Raw genomic sequence first — 20,615 nt, 5'->3', positions numbered from 1 at the left:
GGTACGCGAGTGCACCCCATGATTGCAGGGGTACGGTGCGTAGGGGTACGGTGCATCGGGGTACGGTGCATGGGTGTACGGCGCATGGGTGTACGGTGCATGGGTGTACAGTGCGTAGGTGTACGGTGCATAGGGGTACGGTACGTGGAGGTACAGAGCATAGGGGTACGGTGCGTACCCCCATGATTGCAGGGGTACGGTGCGTATGTGAATGTGTGTTTCTCCATACAAATTGCTCATACAATGTTTTCCGTACGAATCACGTTCTCGTTCCCTGATCCGGATCGTACTTGTTGGGTCGTATAGCATGTTTACGATTCGTATGGTTCACCGTGAGGGTCCTGTATCATATGGATTTTCCCTTACTTTTTGTACGGTTCGCACACATTCGTACGTATTCTTTTCCTACGGATCTTGCTACGCGATTCGGACAGATTTGTGCGATTCATATACGGAAACGGCTACGAATACCATTCGTCGTACGTATTTGTTTCCCGAATCGAAATCGATCCCTCAGTGTGGGACTTCTGCACAAGAATGTCTGGTGCCAGTTGGATCTTTGAGATGGCTGCGACTTGGCAAATCGCACAAAAATAAGTATGCCTATGTGTGCCGACTTGCTATTCACCAGTCCCTCACAAGAGCTGTACCAGATTGCAGCAATTCTGAACCAGAGACTCAGCAACTTCAAATTAAATTTGTTCTTCAATTTCTGCCAAATCACTCTCCAAAGCAACTCATACATAATCCCACAATGAAGCATAAAAACAAACCAGCACAGAAAACAGCAAAAAAACATCACTAACCCTTATCAAACATTACCACTTTTACAAGCCTGCTTTCATAATGCACTGGTAAACTGTGTTTGCACCAAACACTGCCTTATCACCAAAGACAAGTAGTAGGCCTGTCAACAATGTTTTATGTTTCTGTACAGCACCTTATTATTGTGTGCTGTTTTACTATGTGAACCGGAGTAAATATTACTATAGCCTTATAGCCCGCCACAGAGGGCTATACCGGCTATTAAAGGCCTTCTCCAGCGTTAAAGCCCGAGCCGAAGGCGAGGCCCTTTAAAAAGGGAGAGGGAATTTAATAGTCGGTATAGCCAGCTACGAAGGGCTATAAGGCCATTAGAACATTCTGCCACAAGAGGGCAGCATGTTCTAACAAAAAAGAACAAAGACTTATGGGAACATGAGGGGATTGGAATGCCCTCAGGCTCCCTGAAGCCAGAGCTGTGAACAAAGAAACATTGGAATGTTGGAGCTCCAGGCTTATACCAGTCGTTATAAGCCCGGAGCACTCCATTGTTTTCAATGGAGCTCCCAACATTCCAATGTTCTAATCTTGCTTACTACACCTTTTTGCCTGCACCTTAACGCTACTCTTAACCATCTTAAAGCAAAGCATATCATCCGTGCCCAAGACCAAAATAAAAAGTATGACATAACAAAGAACGATTGACCCCTCCAGCGTGATTGTAATGATTTAGGTTTGTAAGATGTAGGTAAAGTTCCCTACGGCCTGTGCAACGTTTACCTAAAGTTAGAATTGCAGTATCTTGTCCTCTCAGAACAGAAATATTTTTTTGCATTGAACAGACTCTACGAATACAATGCCCATTAGAATTAAAGTTTATTGTTTAAGGGTCACAGCCAGCAGAAATTCCTTTCCTACAACAGTTTCCACTCCAGTGCTTCATGAGAGGGCACACTACTCTTAGTTCCCCTCAAGTGAGTCGGGGTTAAGCACTCCACAGGATCAGCACAACACACAAAACCAGCGAGAAGGAAAATTTGTTCTGCTTACTTACAATTCGGAAAAGATGTTGTCAATTTCTGGTCGAGGGCATATGTTGTTTAGAAACGCTCGGTATGCTTCTGGCGTGAAGTCATCTTGTGGGATTGAATCGCTCTGCAAAGTTAAAAAACAAGTTAGTGATTACATTTCTTCTGAGTTTACAAAGTAATCTTATAAAACTAAACAAATGATACTGTGCAAAATCAGCTTGGATTTGAAATTATCTGGAAAACAATCGTATAGTGAAATGTTCTTGAAGGCCTAACAAGGGGCCAATTGTTTGTATTTTTTCTTTTTTTTCTGGCACTGGCTTCCACAATATTTTTTGTCACAATTTTCACTCTATACCTATTGCCAAAACAAAACTTGCATACTGGTCCCATGTTTATTTTTATCGTGAATTTAATAATATAACGCCAACCTTCTCTCATTTTCGCAGAGGAAAGGAAAGAATACAATAGAAGGGCCAAATCAAAACAGGCCCAATGTACAACGGTATGTTGTGGTGGCAAAATCTATAAATCGCAACAGTAAAGGATATGTAAACACAGGACACGTTTTTGAAATGCATGTTTTGTAAGTCAAAAAAGCCATTCTAACTCAAAAAGGGGTTCTGCTACCGTTTCTGAATTGCAAATTGGAGGCAGCATGCATAGGGTATCATTCTCATATTCGTCTGTCGAACAAGGATGTATCTTAGGTTTGTGATGCCAATTGCGATCACAAAGCATTGATTAGTCACTGACTCCTGATTTGGGGTGGTAACTGATTCATAAAAGGGGAACTGTCCTTGTGGTACCAAGATGGATGAGCACTAATATTGGCTTTGCTAATGCTGGCAACATTTTCAAAAGCTGTGGCTAAGCCAAAAACTGCGAGCCAGAGCATTGGTAAGGCAGGACCGAATGGATTTGTCAAAGCTTGTTTTATTTTTTAGTTTGGAAACAGTGTTGTAAAATCGTAAATAGAGAAAACTGTAACATAAAGACTACATTTTACATCCTGAGACAAATCTTTAAACCCATTAATGGTTACAGTTTATTTACTGAAAATATTTTCAAATCATAAGATGAATTACTCCTTAGCAGAACAATATTGTTCAGACTGAAAACCTCTAACTAGCACTGTCTATGCTTTTAGAGTAGTACAAATGGTACACTGATTCAAAGGAATATTGAAGTGAAAATGGTTTATTGTTTTATAAAGAAGAATATAATTACTTTGCTTTGTCCTTAAGCAAAAAATGATAGATGTTAGAATTGTGGTATCACATACCTAGAAGGAAATGGCAAATGGCAGGAGTGAATGAATATAGATGTCTCAAAAATTTAAGAAAAATATTGTTCATGTTTAAGGTATTTCATACAAAGGAAAACTTTCCCGAAATATTTCACTGTACATCTTATATATCTAAGTGCCTGGGAAACTTCAGTTTTACACTGCTTAATGAGAAAATATATCGACCAGGTATTGACCATTAAAACTGAAGCAATTCATAAATTATATGGTTATCCATATTGTTAGACCTGGCATCTTTGGCGCGGTTGCCCCCTATCTTTTTCCCTCTACCTCCTGTATTTTTGATGCTGTGCTGGATTTCGTTTTTGCTGGTTTAGATGCTTTGGACACTCTGCCACTGCTGATCAGTGTCAGAGTGTAAGTGCTCCCTGTGTATATTGTTATTGTGATTGGATATACATGATTGGCATATTTGTATCACTAAGAAGTCCCAAGTAAAGGCACTGGGTGTGTCAGGGTTGGGGATGACAAATGCTACTAGTGGGCCTGCAGCACTGATTGTGCCACCCACATGAGTAGCCCTAAAATGGTGTCTCAGGCCTGCCACCGCAGTGCCTGTGTGCAGTCTGAGAACTGCCATGTCCTCCTGGTCAGTGTCCTCACTGACCAGGCCTAACCCTTCCCTTTCTGTGCACATTGGTCACCCCTATTGAAGGCCTAAAGTACCCCCTTGAGCAGGGTGCAGTGTATGTGAAAGGTAGAGCATGTACTTGTGCAGGTGACATGCCCTGGTAGTGAATTACAGCCTATTTCGTGTTTTACTGCTGCAAGGCTATTTGTTCCATAGGCTATCATGGGGGATGCTGGCTACAGTGGCTACCAGCATATCTTCCCGTAGGAGCAAGATAGGAGATAAAGGTCTGGTATCCCTGAACTCAGAATTTAATAACACATCTTTTAGGAAAGGTGGTTTTTAACTCCTGTGTTTGAGAATAGCACTTTTAGAAAGTTGCTGTTCTCTTGTCTGACCTTTCTGTGTGCCTTGGCCTGTTTGTGATTTGACTGTCTGGTTTGAGAGTAAGAGGGGCTCGGGATTCCCCAGGAGGCTGGCTGAGCCAGCCCGAGGCTGAATGACGGCATTTGCAACTTGAGTGGTGGGAGGAGATAGCACCTGGGCCTGAATAGGGCTGTGCCTGCCTTCCACAATTCTGGCTCCACCTCCTGGTGGGCGGCTGACGACCCTGCTCCTCACTCTGAAAGGAAAGGAGAAGCCAGGAAAACAAAGTGCTCATGGAACACCCAGAACTGGTTCAGACCGGGCTCAGAGCCCTCCTGCACAAAGGGAACAAAGACTTTTAGGGGTATAAGTACAGGATCCCTGACAACGGAAAATTAGATTATCCTGAATTCAAGAAGGAACCTCTGCCAAGGAGAAAGCTGAAACTGAAGAAGGAAGACTGTCCTTCTGTTGCTCTGCTGGACTGACCTGCTGTTGCTTTGCTGCCAAGGAGAGGGGAAGGACTTTGCTTTGTGCTGTGTCCCCTTGCTTGAAGGAATCTCCAAGGGCCTGAGAAGAGCTGGCTCCCTGTTAAGAAGTCCCAGGAACAAAAGGACTTCACCCCCAGCTTCTCTGAACTTTGCTGAGAGAGTTCTCTCCTTCCTTGAGTGCTTGGGCCAGTTGTGGTGGCCCTGGAAGTTGTACCTGTGTTGGGAAGCTGGAAACCAAGCTTTTAAAGACTTTCTGCAAGTTTTGTCGCATCGCTCGCTTGCGGAGCGCATCCCTGACAGTGCGAGGAAATTCCCGACGCTACAAAGGCCGAGATTGTCGCATCGCCTGTTGCCGCTGCCAGAGCCATCGCATCCTTCATTTGCGGGACGCACTAGACAGGTGCGGGAAGACTACCATCGCTGCGAGTGTTGTCGCAGAGCCTGTCGTCGCTGGCTGAGATCGCCGCACAGCTTGCTTGTGGACTGCATCACTTCGCTGCGAGTATCATCGCAGAAGCCACCGCATCGAGGATCTGCGAGAGAGAGAGATCACCGCTGATCCGCGCATCGTCGCCACAGAGATCGTCGCAACTCCAAAGATCATCGCATCGTGCCTTTGCGAGAGAAAACTTTCTCCGGAACCTACGCACCGGAATCCATAAAAGTCCGCCTTACTCCCCATACAGACTGGATTAGTCGCAACACGCCCGCTGCTGCAGCGGGGTTGTCGCATCGTCTCCCCAGGGTCTCAGGAGCAACGCATCGCTTGTTTTCCACTGCACCAGCTTCTGCCTTGGAACTTTGTCGCTTTTAAAAGGTAATGTGGGCAAAACGTGACGCAACTGTGAACTTTTCACTCAACTGTGGATTATTTTATCGCAACCTTAAGAACTCTTTTGCAACCATATTCTTGAACTGTGTATGTTGGATTTTTGCCGTTTTGGTCTTGTGTAGTTTAGATTAAATACCTTTATTTTTCTAAACTGTTGTGGAGTCAGTTTGTGGTGTTTTCACGATGTTACTGTGAGTGTTGGTACAAATACTTTACACATTGCTTTTGGATAAGCCTGACTGCTTGAGCCAAGCTACCAAGGGGGTGAGCAGAGGTTATCTAAAGAGTGTTTCCTCCTTACCCTGACTAGAAGCAAGAGTCCCTGTTTGGACAGTGGTACCTACCTCTGCCAACTAGAGACTCTCAGTTCTAACATATATGTACATGCAAATCCAATAATGTTTTAAAACACTGTAAATATACCAGTGAACATGACTTAATTTAAATTACCTAGCATTTAAAAGCAGGACCTGTTTTGCCTATTTATTCAACAGATAATGGAGCAATTAAATCCTGTTGGGTTCCCTTTTTCTACCCCACTCCCTGACAGTGCAATCTAAGGTTAAGAGACAGGTTTCTGTGATTTTGCTTCTAGTATGGAACCGTTCCCTGTTTTACTAGACTCAATAGTCATCTTTAGCAACTTTCTGCAACTTCCTCAAATTCCCAAGTCATCAGCATCCGGAAACAATAATTTTCCTAGGTGTGCTATGTATGTGCATTGTCATTCTCTCTCATTCCCTAACTCGCTCATTGATTCATTCACTCGTCTCATATTTCATGCCCAATTGTACATTTAAAAACAACAATTGATGGACAGAATGCAGAACAATGTCATACATTCAGCCCAGTACAGAGATCTGGGCCTAAATCCATTGTTTTTTTGCTCACCACTGTATTCGAGTTTGAACCTAGCCATGTGCAAATCAGTCTTGACCCTGTGCCCAATTGGAACAGTCCAGCCCAAATTGCCAGGACTGGTCCTCCCTGGACTGGAATCAAGCATCCTAGGACCGGTTTCGGGGTTTCACCCCTCTTCAGCCAGGATACCTTTACTCCAATGGCATGGACAGCACGGGACCCACGTCTGGGCATACCCGCCCCACTCGGGGTGACAAATGAAAAAACAATTGATGGACAGAATGCAGAACAATGTCATACATTCACCCCAGTACAGAGATCTGGGCCTAAATCGATCTTTTTTTGCTCACCATGCCATTCCGGTTTGAACCCAGCCATATGCAAATCAGTCTTGACCCTGGACTGTTCCCATGAGGCACGGGGTCAAGACTGATTTGCATATAGCTGGGTTTGAACTGAGGTGGCAAAGTGAGCTAAAGAATGATGATGGATTCAACCGAGATCTGTGACTGAGGGTGAGTCCCTGAAAAGTTTCAGCGCTCCGTCCTTCATCTCCTTGTGTTTGCTTTGTTCAACCTAAGTTGGCAAGGTATGCCCAGACATGGGTCCCTTGTTCACTTTGCCACTGGATTCAAGCTAGCCTGGCTGATGAAGGGTGTTACCCAGAAATCGGTCCCAGGATGCTTGTTTCCAGTTCAGGGAAGACCTGGCTTGGCAGTTCGGACTGGACTGTTCCCATGAGGCACAGGGTCAAGACTGATTAGCATATAGCTGATTCTGAACTGAGGTGGCGAAGTTAGCTAAAGAATGATGATGGATTCAACCCAGATGTGTGACTGGGGGTGAGTGCCTGAAAAGTTTCAGGGCTCCATCCATCACCTCCGTCCATCATCTTCTTGTGTTTGCTTTGTTCGCCCTAAGTTGACAGGGTATGCCCAGATGTGGGTCTCTTGCTCACTTTGCCACTGGATTCAAGATAGCCTAGGTGATGAAGGGTATTACCCAAAAACCAGACCTAGGATGCTTGTTTCCAGTTCAGGGAAGACCTGGCTTGGCAGTTCAGGCTGGACTGTTCCCATGAGGCACAGGGTCAAGACTGATTTGCATATAGCTGGGACTGAGCTGAGGTGGGGAAGTGAGCTAAAGAATGATGATGGATTCAAACCAGATCTGTGACTTAGGGTGTGTGCCTGAAAAGTTTCAGTGCTCCGTCCATCATCTCGTTGTGTTTGCTTTGTTCCCCCTAAGTTGGCAGGGTATGCCAGACGTGGGTCCCTTGCTCACTTTGCCACTGGATTCAAGCTAGACTGGCTGATGAAGGGTGTTACCCACAAACCGGTCCCAGGATGCTTGTTTCCGGTTCAAGGAAGACCTGGCTTGGCAGTTCGGGCTGGACTGTTCATATGAGGCACAGGGTCAAGACTGATTTGCATATAGCAGGGTCTGAACTGAGCTGGTGAAGTGAGCTAAAGAATGATCATCGATTCAACCCAGATCTGTGACTGAGTGTGAGTGCCTGAAAAGTTTCAGCGCTCCGTCCATCATCTCCTTGTGTTTGCTCAATTGTACATTTAAACATTGATAACATATTTATTATCATGGAACATAGCCGGTGCCAGGAAATGCCCCTCCGTAATTGGGCATCATGCGACATTATTGCCCTCCAAGAGACATTGGCATTACAGGAGCTACCACTCGTTGGGTACAAGCACTTCAGCACTCCAGCAGAAAAAAACAACAGCAAGTATGGCCGTCCAAAAGTGGGGCTATCAGTTTACATTGCGACAGACATTAACATAAGATCAGAGCAAATAGCCCCGCATGGGCCAAACATGCAATTAATAAAACTGTCTCTTCCCGGCAGAGTGCCCCCTGTATTACTAGTGAACACCTATGTACATCCTTATGTGAAAGGGATGCAAGTCCAGTTAAACCAGCTAGTAACTACAATTAATGACATTCAAAACAACCCTACCTGGGAAGTCATCTTAACAGGTGATTTCAACTCAAATTTAATCCACACCCCAGATGAGGACTTAAAGCTAGCTGCAGACAATGAATTCTGGAATGTGACACCACAATACCAACTCAAAACCGAGTGCTATGATCCAGCTGGGTAACATCTGGAACAACCTTGGAATATCTGGGCCTACGGTTCCTTAATGGGAGAACTCCAGGCGATAACCCGCCACAGTATACTCATCTGAGAGGGTCGACAACATCAAGACTCGACTACACAGTTCACTTCCATTATTGCCCTTCGTTCAGCAATTTTCAATTGAATTTACATCAAAAAGTGATCATTCATACCAGCATATTTACTTCAATCTAAAGTTCATTAAACATCGTAATACTAAGACATTCGTAGTAAGTTCCGTTTCAACTAACCTGAAACGATTGAATTGGACATCGGACAACATTGTAGACCTTCAATTAAAAGTTCAGGGAATAAAAATAGGAAGTGAAACAATCACAGGTAACCAGATTAAAAAATGGGAGAGTTTCACGGAAGAGTTAACAACAATCATGTCCGCTTCTCAACAACAAAAAAAAACACGGGCCTCAACACACAATATGCCACTTCCGAAAGGACTTGTCAAACTCAAGCTAGAGAAAGGGAAAAATGCAAGAGCACTAAAAAAAAAAAACACGACATCCAAAGACTGGGTCCAAAGACCGAATCTCAAGAAAAAAAACAAAAAGGCAATGTGGGAATACAAAAGAATTCTGAAGGATGATTTTTAGGCAAAATTACTCTGTACAGCAAAGAACACCAACTCAAGTGCATTTTGGAGAATAATCAATGGACTAAACCATCCCGCAAACCCAATAACATCAAATGTCCAAGTAGCGGACTGGATCGCACTAATAATAAAGAGATTTACGGACGTAACAACTCCGAAATATCTAGAATGGGGGCAGAGAATGCAAAACCTCTCCAAGGCATGCTTTGAACAACAAATTAACAACAAAAAGGCCACACAAAGAACAAAAAGCTCCCTAACTTGTGGTCGACATGTAACACTCTGCACAGATGAAGCATACCCGAGTGAAGAAAGCAGTGCAGCTCAACTCCTAGATATGGGTCAACGGTCAACATTGCACTACCTAGAAGAGGCACACTCAACGGAGAGCTATGCAATAGCAGACACGCTCGGACACCCAGGCTTCAGTGAGGGAGACATAAGAAGAATACTTAGGAAGAGCTGTGGCAGTGGAGCCCCAGGCCCATCTGGCATCCCCCAATAGTTTTTAAATCTGACCCGGATTTCTGGAGTGGAAGATTTAAAAAACTATTTGATGAGATAGAGAGAGAAAATCAAATTCCATCAAGCTGGCAAGGCTCAAATAATCTCACTGCTCTTCAAAGGAGGAGATAGAACATCCCCAGCAAGCTACAGACTGATAGCTCTCTTGGACGTAGACGCGAAGTATTATGCATCACTACTCCTTGAAGATCTGATTAGCTGGTACGATAGTACAAAACGAATCCCGTCTAATCAAACAGGCTTCAGGAAAGGGTGCGGGACAATGACAAACATCATATCACTCTCACTGTTAGCCGACAAGTATATACGAAGGAAACAGCAGTTGCATCTCTGTTTAATCGACCTAAAGGCGGCCTTCGACAGCGTAGACTAAAATTTCCTATGGGGGAAATTTCGCAGCTGGAATATCCCGGACAAAATACACAGAGGAATACTGCTCCTATACCTTAACACATTGATGGAAGTAAAACTGGGGGACGGAGCACGGCTATCAAGAAAGATAAAAACCAGCAAAGTGCTCAAGCAAGGCTGTGTACTGGCCCCTCATCTCTTCAATCTTTTTAGGCAGACCTCGCGCCAAGGCTCAACAAGATTACATCCCATCCACCCAAATTAGGCACCTTACCTCTAACCCAATTAACCTATGTGGACGACGTCGTACTGATGAGTCCAACTAAGATCGGCCTTCAAAGGTCACTTGTGGGACTTGCAGAATTTATAACCAATAACAACGTGGAGATAAACACCACAAAAGCAAAATAATGCTCATCACCAGACGACGGATAGTCAATCAACATACCCAATTGGAGGGAAAAAAGATAGAAGCAGTGCCTAATTACAAGTACTTGGGATTTTATTTTGATAATCGGCGCAATCACCAGCAGCAAAAAGCCTACATCTCCCAGAGAGCAAACGCTTTATCGTTCGCCTTCAGGTCCCTAACAAAAAAGCTCAAGGGGCCATCGTACAAACACTTACTGGCAACAATAAAAGCCAAAATGCTTCCTACGCTATAATATGGCAGCACAGCCCTCTATGGGAAAGACGCGGACCTGCTGAACAAAGCACAGATGGCAATATATAAATCTTCCAAATTGATCAGGGAGCTGCACCAGCAGGTTAGAATTTGGAGTACCAAATGAAACGCTGGGAAGGAAGTATGCAACTATCTAGCATTGGTACAGTTTGAAACAGAATACAGCAGCCTCGTAACTGAATAAGGCCTTGTGGGACGAAATAGAAAATAAAGTCCCCATACAACCAATTCCTAAACAAAGCCTTAACAAACACCTGCACAAGAGACCTCTGAGAAACCAATCTGCCCTACCCGGCCTTTAAGCAAGCTATAAACAAATCAGCAAAATTCCATTCGCTTCTAGCTGCCAAAACCACTTTTAGCGAGAGAAAACATGCTTGGATGGTAATATCCAACTATAAATCACTCACTCCAGCTCCATACTTAACAATTACATTTCCGGTCCATAGAAATTCACAGCTAATGGCCCTACGTTTGGGTACATTTCCATCTCCCATGGACAAGCCAACCTGGGTCCACGACGGGTCCAAAGACTGCAGACTATGTGGGAGCAGCAAGGAGGACTTTATCCATCTTGTCTGCATTTGTCCGAATTTATCCCATAAAAAAAAAAGCCATGAACTCCAGAGGTATAAGAACGTGCAGATCGGCGATCATGGCGACCTTAAATCCAACTGACACTCCATTGAATTGCCAACTAATAAAGTTCCTTCTGGCTTATACACATGCACTGAAATGTAACCCTGTGCCCTGCTCAGAAAAGGGAAATAGGACGGTCGACTCTCAGGTAGAGGGCTCTCCCGAACACAACACAGAACAACACTCGAACATTGGGAGGAACACTTCACATGGCCCAACAAATGCTTCTGATCCGCTTTAAATTTACATTGTGTATGTTAAAATGACAAAATTTTAATAATACTTGCACTTGAAACGGAAAGATTTATGCTTCAGAGAAACAAAATGTAGGTAAACACTAAGGGCTAGATGTGGAGAAGTGTGGCTCACTGGTTAGAGGAGGCAGACCTGGAAGCAGAGGTCAGCCTGGGACCAGGGTTCAATTCCCGGCTCGGTGGGGTCTTGAGTCCTAAAATGTCCATGGACTCGACAATTCTCGCTCCGGTGCCTACTTGATTCACGGGTTCACACTCTGCGACTCTGGGCAATAGCTTGCTTAATCTCCACAACGGCCCCTCGCGGCGGGATGCCTGGCTATCACCTTGCGGATACCCTGCAGGGGTTATCTCACAGGGGAATACCAGGATGGGTTCCCTAAGCAAGCGCTTAGAAACCGCTTGCTGATTTGCGCTATATAAATTCCTGTACATGTAGGTAATTCTATTTTACCACTTCTTAAATACCGAATTTTACCGATTCGGTATTTAAGAAGTGGTAAAATAGAGGAGGGGGGTGTAGGTATTTCTGAATCGGTAAATACCGAATCTTAACAATTCGGTATTTACCGTTTCTGTAAATACCGATTCGGTAATGCCCATTGATTCCTATGGGCATTGAAGCCCATAGGAATCAATGGGCAATACCGAATCGGTATTTACCGATTCCATAAATACCGATTCCAGCAAGGGTGCAGGGGGTGTCACTTTGACACCCTCTAGCACCCCAAATACAGGCATGTGCGCCATGTGGCACACAGACATGCCCTAAGGGCATGTCTGTCTGTCACATGGCATAGGTGTGCATGCACAGATGTGCATGCACACCTGTATTCGGTATTTTACCACACAATAGGATTGTGTGGTAAAATACCGAATTCTGAAGGCCTGTAGCACTGTAAACAGTGCTACCTACATCTTGGATTTACCGAATCGGTAAAATTACCGATTCGGTATTTTACAGATTCGGTAAATTTACCGATTCTGTAAATTTACCGAATCTGTAAAATGATGCCCCTACATCACAAATACCCATTTACCGGTCGTAACGGCCGAAATCGGCCGAAATCGGCCGTTACCGGTCAGTAAATGGCCTCCTATATCTGGCCCTAAGAGTTTTATTTGTAGTGACTGATTTTACAAAATGTATTGTTCTAGTTTTAATTAACTGAAACAGTAAACTTTTCTATTCTAAGATAACATATTTTTCACAATTCTGATGAACATGGTTAAGGATCTTCTACATAACATTGCCAACTCAGATTATAATAGTTCGGTGAAGCGATTGGTAGGTCAGTTGGAACAAGTTTTGACAATGAATATCATTATTTGTTTGATAGACAAGTTATAACTGATATATGATCACCATACGATTGGGTATGCCCACCCTTATTGATGCCTTGCTTTAATGAATTTCTAAGGATATTCAGTTGCCCCTCAATAAAGGCTAGCGTGCTCCTTTCAGGAAAAAGTTCTGAATATATTTAAAATTTTTATTAGCAATTTCAAATACATCTATAGGACCATATTCCAAGTCAGCCAGGTTTGGACAATATGTGACTCCCTCAGTGGCACAGGTTGCTGAACTTACCCCAAAGATTAAAGCAGGTTATCCCCTTGACCCATGCACTGCTAAGATTGTTCACCTAGTCCCAGAAATCATAGCATGCCATTTATCTATTATCTTCTCCACCATGTTCAACACAGGGATTTTTCCTATCTCCTGGAAGCAGCCTCAGTACTTCCTCTTCAAAGGAAACCGAATCTTAACATTACAGATCTGGACAGTTATCGGCCCATAACCCGACTCCCCTACCCGGCTAAGTTAGTTGAAAAAATCATGAATCTCCTCTTTTATTGAAACTAATCATCTTTTAGATGGTTCATAGTCCAGTTTTAGGGAAAATCAGAGCACCGAAACCGCCCTGGTCACAGCATTGAAGAAATTAGAACCTCCATCAATGGAGGAGGTAATGCAATTCTGATTCTGCTGGACCTGTCAGCAGCTTTCGATATGGTCATCCACAAGATATTGGTTGACCGCTGACTGGATATGGGGATTCAAGGCTTAGCACTAGACAAGTGGTATCTCTTGGCTCATTTAATTCAGCTTCTTATTCCTTGCCTTGTGGTCTCCTTCAGGGTTCCTCCCTGTCTCCTACTATGTTTAATCTTTATGTTACACCACTTGCTCCTCTGATTAAATCCTTTGGTCTGTCGCGGGAATCCTGTGCCGACAACACACAAATAATTGTCTCACTGGCAAAAAATGAAATTTACTCCTGGAACACAAGAACAACTGCATGAGTTCCGTAAGTAGATAGTTGAATAGTAATTGCCTGATACTTAATGCCACAAAAACTGAGGTCATCCAGTACTGCAATAATCAATCCATCTGGTCACCTAGCTGGTGGCCCTCAGATTTGGGCACAGTACCAACGCCCACGCCTAAAGTAAAAAACTTGGAGTTTCTACTGGATAGGGAGCTCAAATATAAAGATCAAGTCAATGCGGTTACCTACTCCGCCTGTCAGTGCCTTATAATTGTAAAAACAATTGAAAAACGTGTTCAGGCTGACCTAATGAAGGTGGTGGTTATTGCTCTGGACTTGTCTCGACTGGATTATTTTAATAGTCTTTATGTGGGTCTTCCGAATGGCCCACTTAAAAAGCTGCAGACCACTTAAAATGCGGCTGCACACTTTCTTCTAAACATTCTTAAGTCATAATCAGTTAGGGTAAGCATCAGACAAATGAATTAGCTGCCAGTTAAACATCATATCACCTTTAAGGCTCTTTGCTTAGCCTATAAATCACTTTATGGGAAAGCCCCTGCCTATTTTAAGGAATATTCTGCTTGGTACGCACCAGGCAGAATGTTACGTTCCTGCTTAGCCAGACTTTTGAAGGTTGCCCCATTTAAACTGACCACCCAGTGGGTGGAGGGGAGGAGTTTCTTTAGAGCACTGCCCTTAACTGGAATTGCCTCCATTTGGAGCTGAAAACAGCATCCTCTCTCTGTGCTTTTAGGAGGAATCTCTAAACTTGGCTTTTTAATCAGTGATTCTTTCAAAAACTTTTTAGACTTATCATCAGCTCTACCCTGGTCACTATAGTGACAAGACGCCTCCGGGCATTTGTGTGCTTTATAAGTCACATCATTCATTCATTCAAGGCTAACTCTATTACTAATGTCTTAACTAAAGTCTAGCACACCCTAATTGTTTCTCCTATTTTTTATAATTCATTCTAATAATGCAACCCTATCTTTTGTGAATGTAACCTCTTGCAAGATGCACATTTACAGGCATTGAAAAATGGAAGAACAGATACATATAACCTATGTGCAGAAAATATTAACATAGTTTGTTAATTTTATTGTTACAAGTATATGGTGCCTATGTATCCGAAGCAAACGTAGAATTTGAAAGAGACTGTGCACCATTGTGACAACAGATAGTTAACTATGATTTATTTCCAGGGCTGCTAGGCTTAACATTTCCACTGATCTCTTCTTCAGAAACAAAGGAAACAGTTTGTGAAAAGCAAAGTCTGAAACGTGGGCTTTATTTAAACATATATATGAAAGATGAACCACCAACAAAGTAAGCAATGATTCAACTGACCGAGCCTGCTATAATTCAAAGAACTACTTTGCCACATTAAAAATAACCCCACACTAATAATTTTTCTGCACATGCGGGCAACTTCAGAATATAAACACTTACATGGCAAAAAAAAGAATTACATGACAGAAAATAGGATTGCAGGCCAATTTATAGGCGTAAACAGCAGCATATTAACTCTAAGACTTGTATAAAAACTACTACAGGTTGTTTTTTTATATTGTGTTCGCAAATTAGGAAAGTGATGCGTTTAAGTTCTCTGAACTCTGTGATGTTGAGTTGTTACTGTTACTTGAGATATGTTTAGCACACAGAATTTTAGGATAGCAGAAGGATATTATTTGAAGATTTGCCTTATTATTTAGTTGAAAACTGAATTAACGATTCTGATCAAGACAATATATATATATATATTTGGTGTGAAGAGGTTGGAGTCATATTTTTCGCGTCAACCAGAGACGCGATTCAGAGGCCCTCGTCCCGCAAGTTGGCCCAGACGTCACTGGTGACTGCCTTGGCAGATTTTGTTTTCGTCCAGGATACTGGAATGGTCCGGGCCCGCCTCCGAGAACAGACACCGCAAGGGCGGCTGCAGCGCGGAACGTGACTTCACTGAGGGCAGGGTGCACTGTCACCCCTGTCCCTGCCCTGTGGAGTCTGTGACTTGGCGGCTGGTACGGTTGGGGACCAGAGGAGGCTTCGGGAGTATAATTAACCAGGATACAGGCTTCTGATGACACCGCTGAGAGTCCTGCACTTCGCCAGCCCACATGGGCAGAAACCTACTTTTCCCTACGCAGCACCTACCTGGTAAATGAATTCTGGGACTGGTAGTTCCGACGGACTTCCTTTGATGAGCAGTGATTGGTTGGGGGGGAGTGAGATCCCGCCATTGGGATTGGTACAGGACTGATTTTAAACTGGTGACAGGAGCCGCCTGAACATTAAAGGCATCAGAAGAAGGCCGACTGGGGCCGAAATGCATCATGCCGTTTCTCAATAAAGAAGCTTCCTTTTAAATCCCCTGCGCGGCCTCTGCTCTTTGGTGTGAAGAGGTTGGAGTTATATATATATATATATATATATATATATATATATATATATATATATATATATATATATATATATATATATATATATATATATATATATATATATATATATATATATATATATATATATATATATATATATATATATATATATATATATTCACTGAAAAAACCATAGGTTATAGACCATATATAGTTAGGAATTAGCATTTACAAAACCTTGAAAATTCACTGAAAAAACCATAGGTTATAGACCATATATAGTTAGGAATTAGCATTTACAAAACCTTATTTTACTCACACAAAACCATTGAAATTCCATATATAGTTAGTTGCACTAACTATATATCGCGCACCCGCAATCCACTGCTGATGATGTCACATATTACATCATTCATGACATGGTCAGTGACATCACTGATGACATCACTGATGACATCACTGATGACATCTCAAATGACATCACTGATAACATCTCAAATGACATCACTGATGCCATCACTGATGACATCTCAAATGACATCACTGATGACATCACTGATGACATCATCCAGTGACTGTGTGTTTCTGTAAAGTTAAAATGTGTCTTACATATTGAAGAATGAGTGGAAGTATAAGTGTCTGGACAAAGGATTTAGTAGGTGCATGACTGAATGTATGAGTGAGTGATTAAATGTGTCTCACTGAGTGCATGGGTTAGTGACTAAACTGTCTTAATTTGTGCATCATTATGTCTGTTGTTCTGTAAACTGCTGCATGTGTTGATCAGTAGCTATATGATTAACTATATGGGTTACTGATTGATTGTCCAAGTATTTGTATGGGAGACTGAGTGTGTGTGTGGCTGGCTGGCTGGGAGGTGTGTGACTCTGTGCAGATCAATGTGTACTTGTATCAATGATTCTATAAGAAGGTAAGTATGTGTTAGTATATGTTTGAAAATGTAAGGTGCTCTATGTTTAACTGTATAGACAAGAAAATGGAAGTGTCATTGATTCTTTAACAGGACTGACTACGTGTGTGAGTAACTCCATGGATGAGTGGCAGACTGTGAGTGTCTGTATAGGTGTATGAGTGCATATGATAGTGTTGTAAAGATGAGTGATTGTATGTATGAATGATTGTATGGGTGAATGAGTGAATGTGTGTGTAGACATAGGAATCAGTGAGTGCGTATGTAGTAACTAGTATTGGTGTGTCAATGGTTTCAAAAATTATACTCTGTATTTAACACTGGGTGAAACAGAGGTTATATTAAAATGTGAGGAGATGCATTGTATTGTCACATGAATGATATCATCAGTGATGTGGTCATTGATGTCAAATTAGATGTCATCAGTGATGTCATCAGTGATGTCATTTGAGATGTCATCAGTGATGTCATCAGTGATGTCACTGACCATGTCATGAATGATGTAATATGTGACATCATCAGCAGTGGATTGCGGGTGCGCGATATATAGTTAGTGCAACTAACTATATATGGAATTTCAATGGTTTTGTGTGAGTAAAATAAGGTTTTGTAAATGCTAATTCCTAACTATATATGGTCTATAACCTATGGTTTTTTCAGTGAATTTTCAAGGTTTTTTAAATGCTAATTCCTAACTATATATGGTCTATAACCTATGTTTTTTTCAGTGAATTTCATTGGTTTTTTAACAGCTAATATCTGTAGCTGTAAAATGTATTCTTCTTTAAATCCAAAAATATATTTTATATGTTTATGAATAATTTTTTTTTTTAATATTTTTTTTTCTTCGTTCCCGCTTCGCGAATCGGGAAGCTTCCCGTTAGCTGACCTTGATGCCGCGAAATAGACCGCGAGCCGGTAAACGTTTCTTTACCGCAACTGCCGCGTTAGAAAACAACATCGTGACGCCTCCCGTCCGCATGACGTTTCACGTTGTCGCGTGATACGTCATATGACGTGCTACGTTAGCGAACTGGTACGCGAAGCGAGTCGCAAAGCGCAGGTTTCTGGAAGCAAACCTGGAGGCCCTGCAAAGCGCTTAACGTAAACACAGCAGGTCATGTGACTTGGTAATAACACTTTTCATTGGTTCATTTCACTTTTGGTTTCCTAATGATGTAAGACTAGGTCATATAATCTAAAATGAACACTTTTCATTGGTTGAGAACTCTTGTTTTTCCCAAATGATGAAAATCCCTCCTTCTTTCCTCACTCTGACTTTCATCATTGTGAGAGAAAGACCCTTTGTGATCACTGAGCAATGGCTTCTTTAGTAGCTTCAGCTGGTGCTTCCCCACCACCTCCACCACATCCAAGGAAGAGTGGACCACCTGCTCAAGTTATAATTCAACAAGAAGAGGAAGAAGAGGAACAGAACGACGAGCACGAAGAGAGGCAGTTTTTGCCTGAGGAGCCCAGGACGTCTCACCGGAAAGAAAACTTCATTTGGCAATTTTTTTAAATTCCCAAAGGTCAGAAAAAAGTAAATGCAAGATACGTAACTTGCCTTATATGTCAAGATAGACTGTCCAGAGGAACCGAGAAAAAATACAGTTTCGGAAACTACACAATGCATCGCCATATGACTAGGTGGCATCCTAACAACTACAGTGCTGCACAGTTTCGGAACGACCTAGATAATCTCCCTATTATGGCCAGAAGATCTGTTGTACCGGAAGTAACGGGACCAGAGGGCAGGGAGATGGTGCCAAATATACAAATGAGATTTGGTGAAGTAAAACACATCTGCGTATATTGCGATGGATTCATTTGCTACGGAGAAAGAAGCATCACTCTGATCAACAGAGCTATTGACTATCATATGCAAGTTTGTACGAAACGCCCAAAATATTAAATACTTTTTTTTTGTTTTGTTGCTCCTGTTGAGCCCTTTACAATGAATCGTTTTCATTGCCCCCTCCAAGAAAACCCCCCAAAAATATAAAACTGTTCAGAAAAATTCAAAAAAAGTAAAAAAATGTTCCGAAAAATAATAAAAAAAATATAAAACAACAAAAACAATAAAAAAAAAGTTCTTTTCAGAACTACCTCCCCGTTATTAAAAAATTGGTACAATATTTGGAACTGTGCCAACCTCTATTTCTCTTAGTTCGCTTCCCAGTTCGCTCGCCGGTACGCGAACCGGAAGCGAACCAAAAACAGTAAGTATAAGGGAAGGAAACAGACACTTATGTTAAAAGAAAGACAGCTATAGGGGAGTAAACTAGAGATACTATTACCCGTAATCCACTGCTGATGATGTCACATATTACATCATTCATGACATGCTCAGTGACATCATCAGCAGAGGATTGCGGGTTTTTTGGCAACGTGCCTTATCCACGGTTTAATAACGCTGCCTTTTGCTTTATATAAGTTTTCAAATTGTATGAAATATATACCAATAGGTCGTTATGAACCTTTAGGTAGTGCTTTTCTTCATGAGGTCTGGTCGCTTCCATACACATACAGATGTTTCAAAGATGATCAAGAAGTTTATCTGAATGGAGAGGAATGCACTGAGACGCCAGATCATTCACTAATGTGTAGGCACATACAGTTACACGGTTCATGCAACAAACACCGACCAAATATGGCTTGCGTGTTGCAAGGCACGCCAGTTCCTGCTATCATCCCCACGTTCAAGTTGTTGGAAAATGGTAGTTATTTGATGCTCAATAATGAAGATTGTTCTGGGTTAATTAAAAGTATTCCTTTTATCGCAACAGTAAGTGAACGGGTTATTTGCTGCAGAAATGTTCTATTTCCTCCCACACATGAACATAGGGAGTTTTCAATCTCGCCACAAATACCAACCTTGGGAGCAGATTTCAACGGCATGGCAAGAATAAGAGCTCTTTTGTCTCAGAGAGAGGTGGCCTTGAGATCGGCCCGTGAAACTTTCGTGCTTCACATAGCGAACACCCGTACAGAGGTGCAGACCCTTTTCAATTCAGATTTGCCTTTCCATTTCAGCAAGATGGTTCGGACTATCTTTAACGCATCCTCCACAAAGGCCCTGGCGCACTTTTTTAAAGTTGTTACCAGTGGTCTCGTGACTTCATTTGAGAAAATCTTTGGAGTCATCCCTGCTTTCTTTCATTCTATTTTTTCCACTCTGCTTCGTGGATTGCCATTTTTACTTGCATTACCAGCGGACGCTCTTGTGCTTTTTTACATTTTTAAATATGGATGTCCCTCCTATGCAACCTCCCGCCCTGCAGCTGCTGACACTGTTCCGCAATCGCATGCTAGAATATTATGGCACAATGCCGTTGGCGATATTAAGCACGGCATATGGATTATCTTTTCGATTCTCCTACTTCACCTGTGTCCAGCCTGTATTTCACTGCCTGACCTGTGATTTCGATTGGGCCATTGATTTGTGTCTCTGCGGACCGGTTTCTCCTGACGTCGACTTTAATCAGCTGATGACTCCTATCATTACTCACGAGTTGGTTTGTCCTGGCGAAAGGATTATGGCTGTGGCATTGATGCATGGACTAATTGGTCCCTGGAATTTACTGGCGGCAACACAGTCTT

At 42.5% G+C, this 20,615-nt stretch overlaps 1 protein-coding gene across 2 annotated transcripts in view; it reads right to left on the bottom strand.

The window, feature by feature from the left end:
* The window catches only part of PLCB1 (phospholipase C beta 1), a 2,228,480-nt gene that overhangs the window by 1,076,369 nt on the left and 1,131,496 nt on the right, over window positions 1-20,615 (bottom strand). For both annotated transcript variants that reach the window (XM_078649524.1, XM_078649525.1), the window contains exon 8: window positions 1,817-1,917. In XM_078649524.1, coding sequence (XP_078505650.1) covers window positions 1,817-1,917 — 101 coding nt within the window. The remainder of the gene's footprint in view (window positions 1-1,816; window positions 1,918-20,615) is intronic.

The sequence above is a fragment of the Lissotriton helveticus genome, chromosome 6 (genome assembly GCF_964261635.1).
Source record: "Lissotriton helveticus chromosome 6, aLisHel1.1, whole genome shotgun sequence".
Classification (NCBI taxonomy): domain Eukaryota; kingdom Metazoa; phylum Chordata; class Amphibia; order Caudata; family Salamandridae; genus Lissotriton; species Lissotriton helveticus.
The sequence above is the reverse complement of the archived record's forward strand: the minus strand, read 5'-3'. Positions and strand labels throughout refer to the sequence as shown.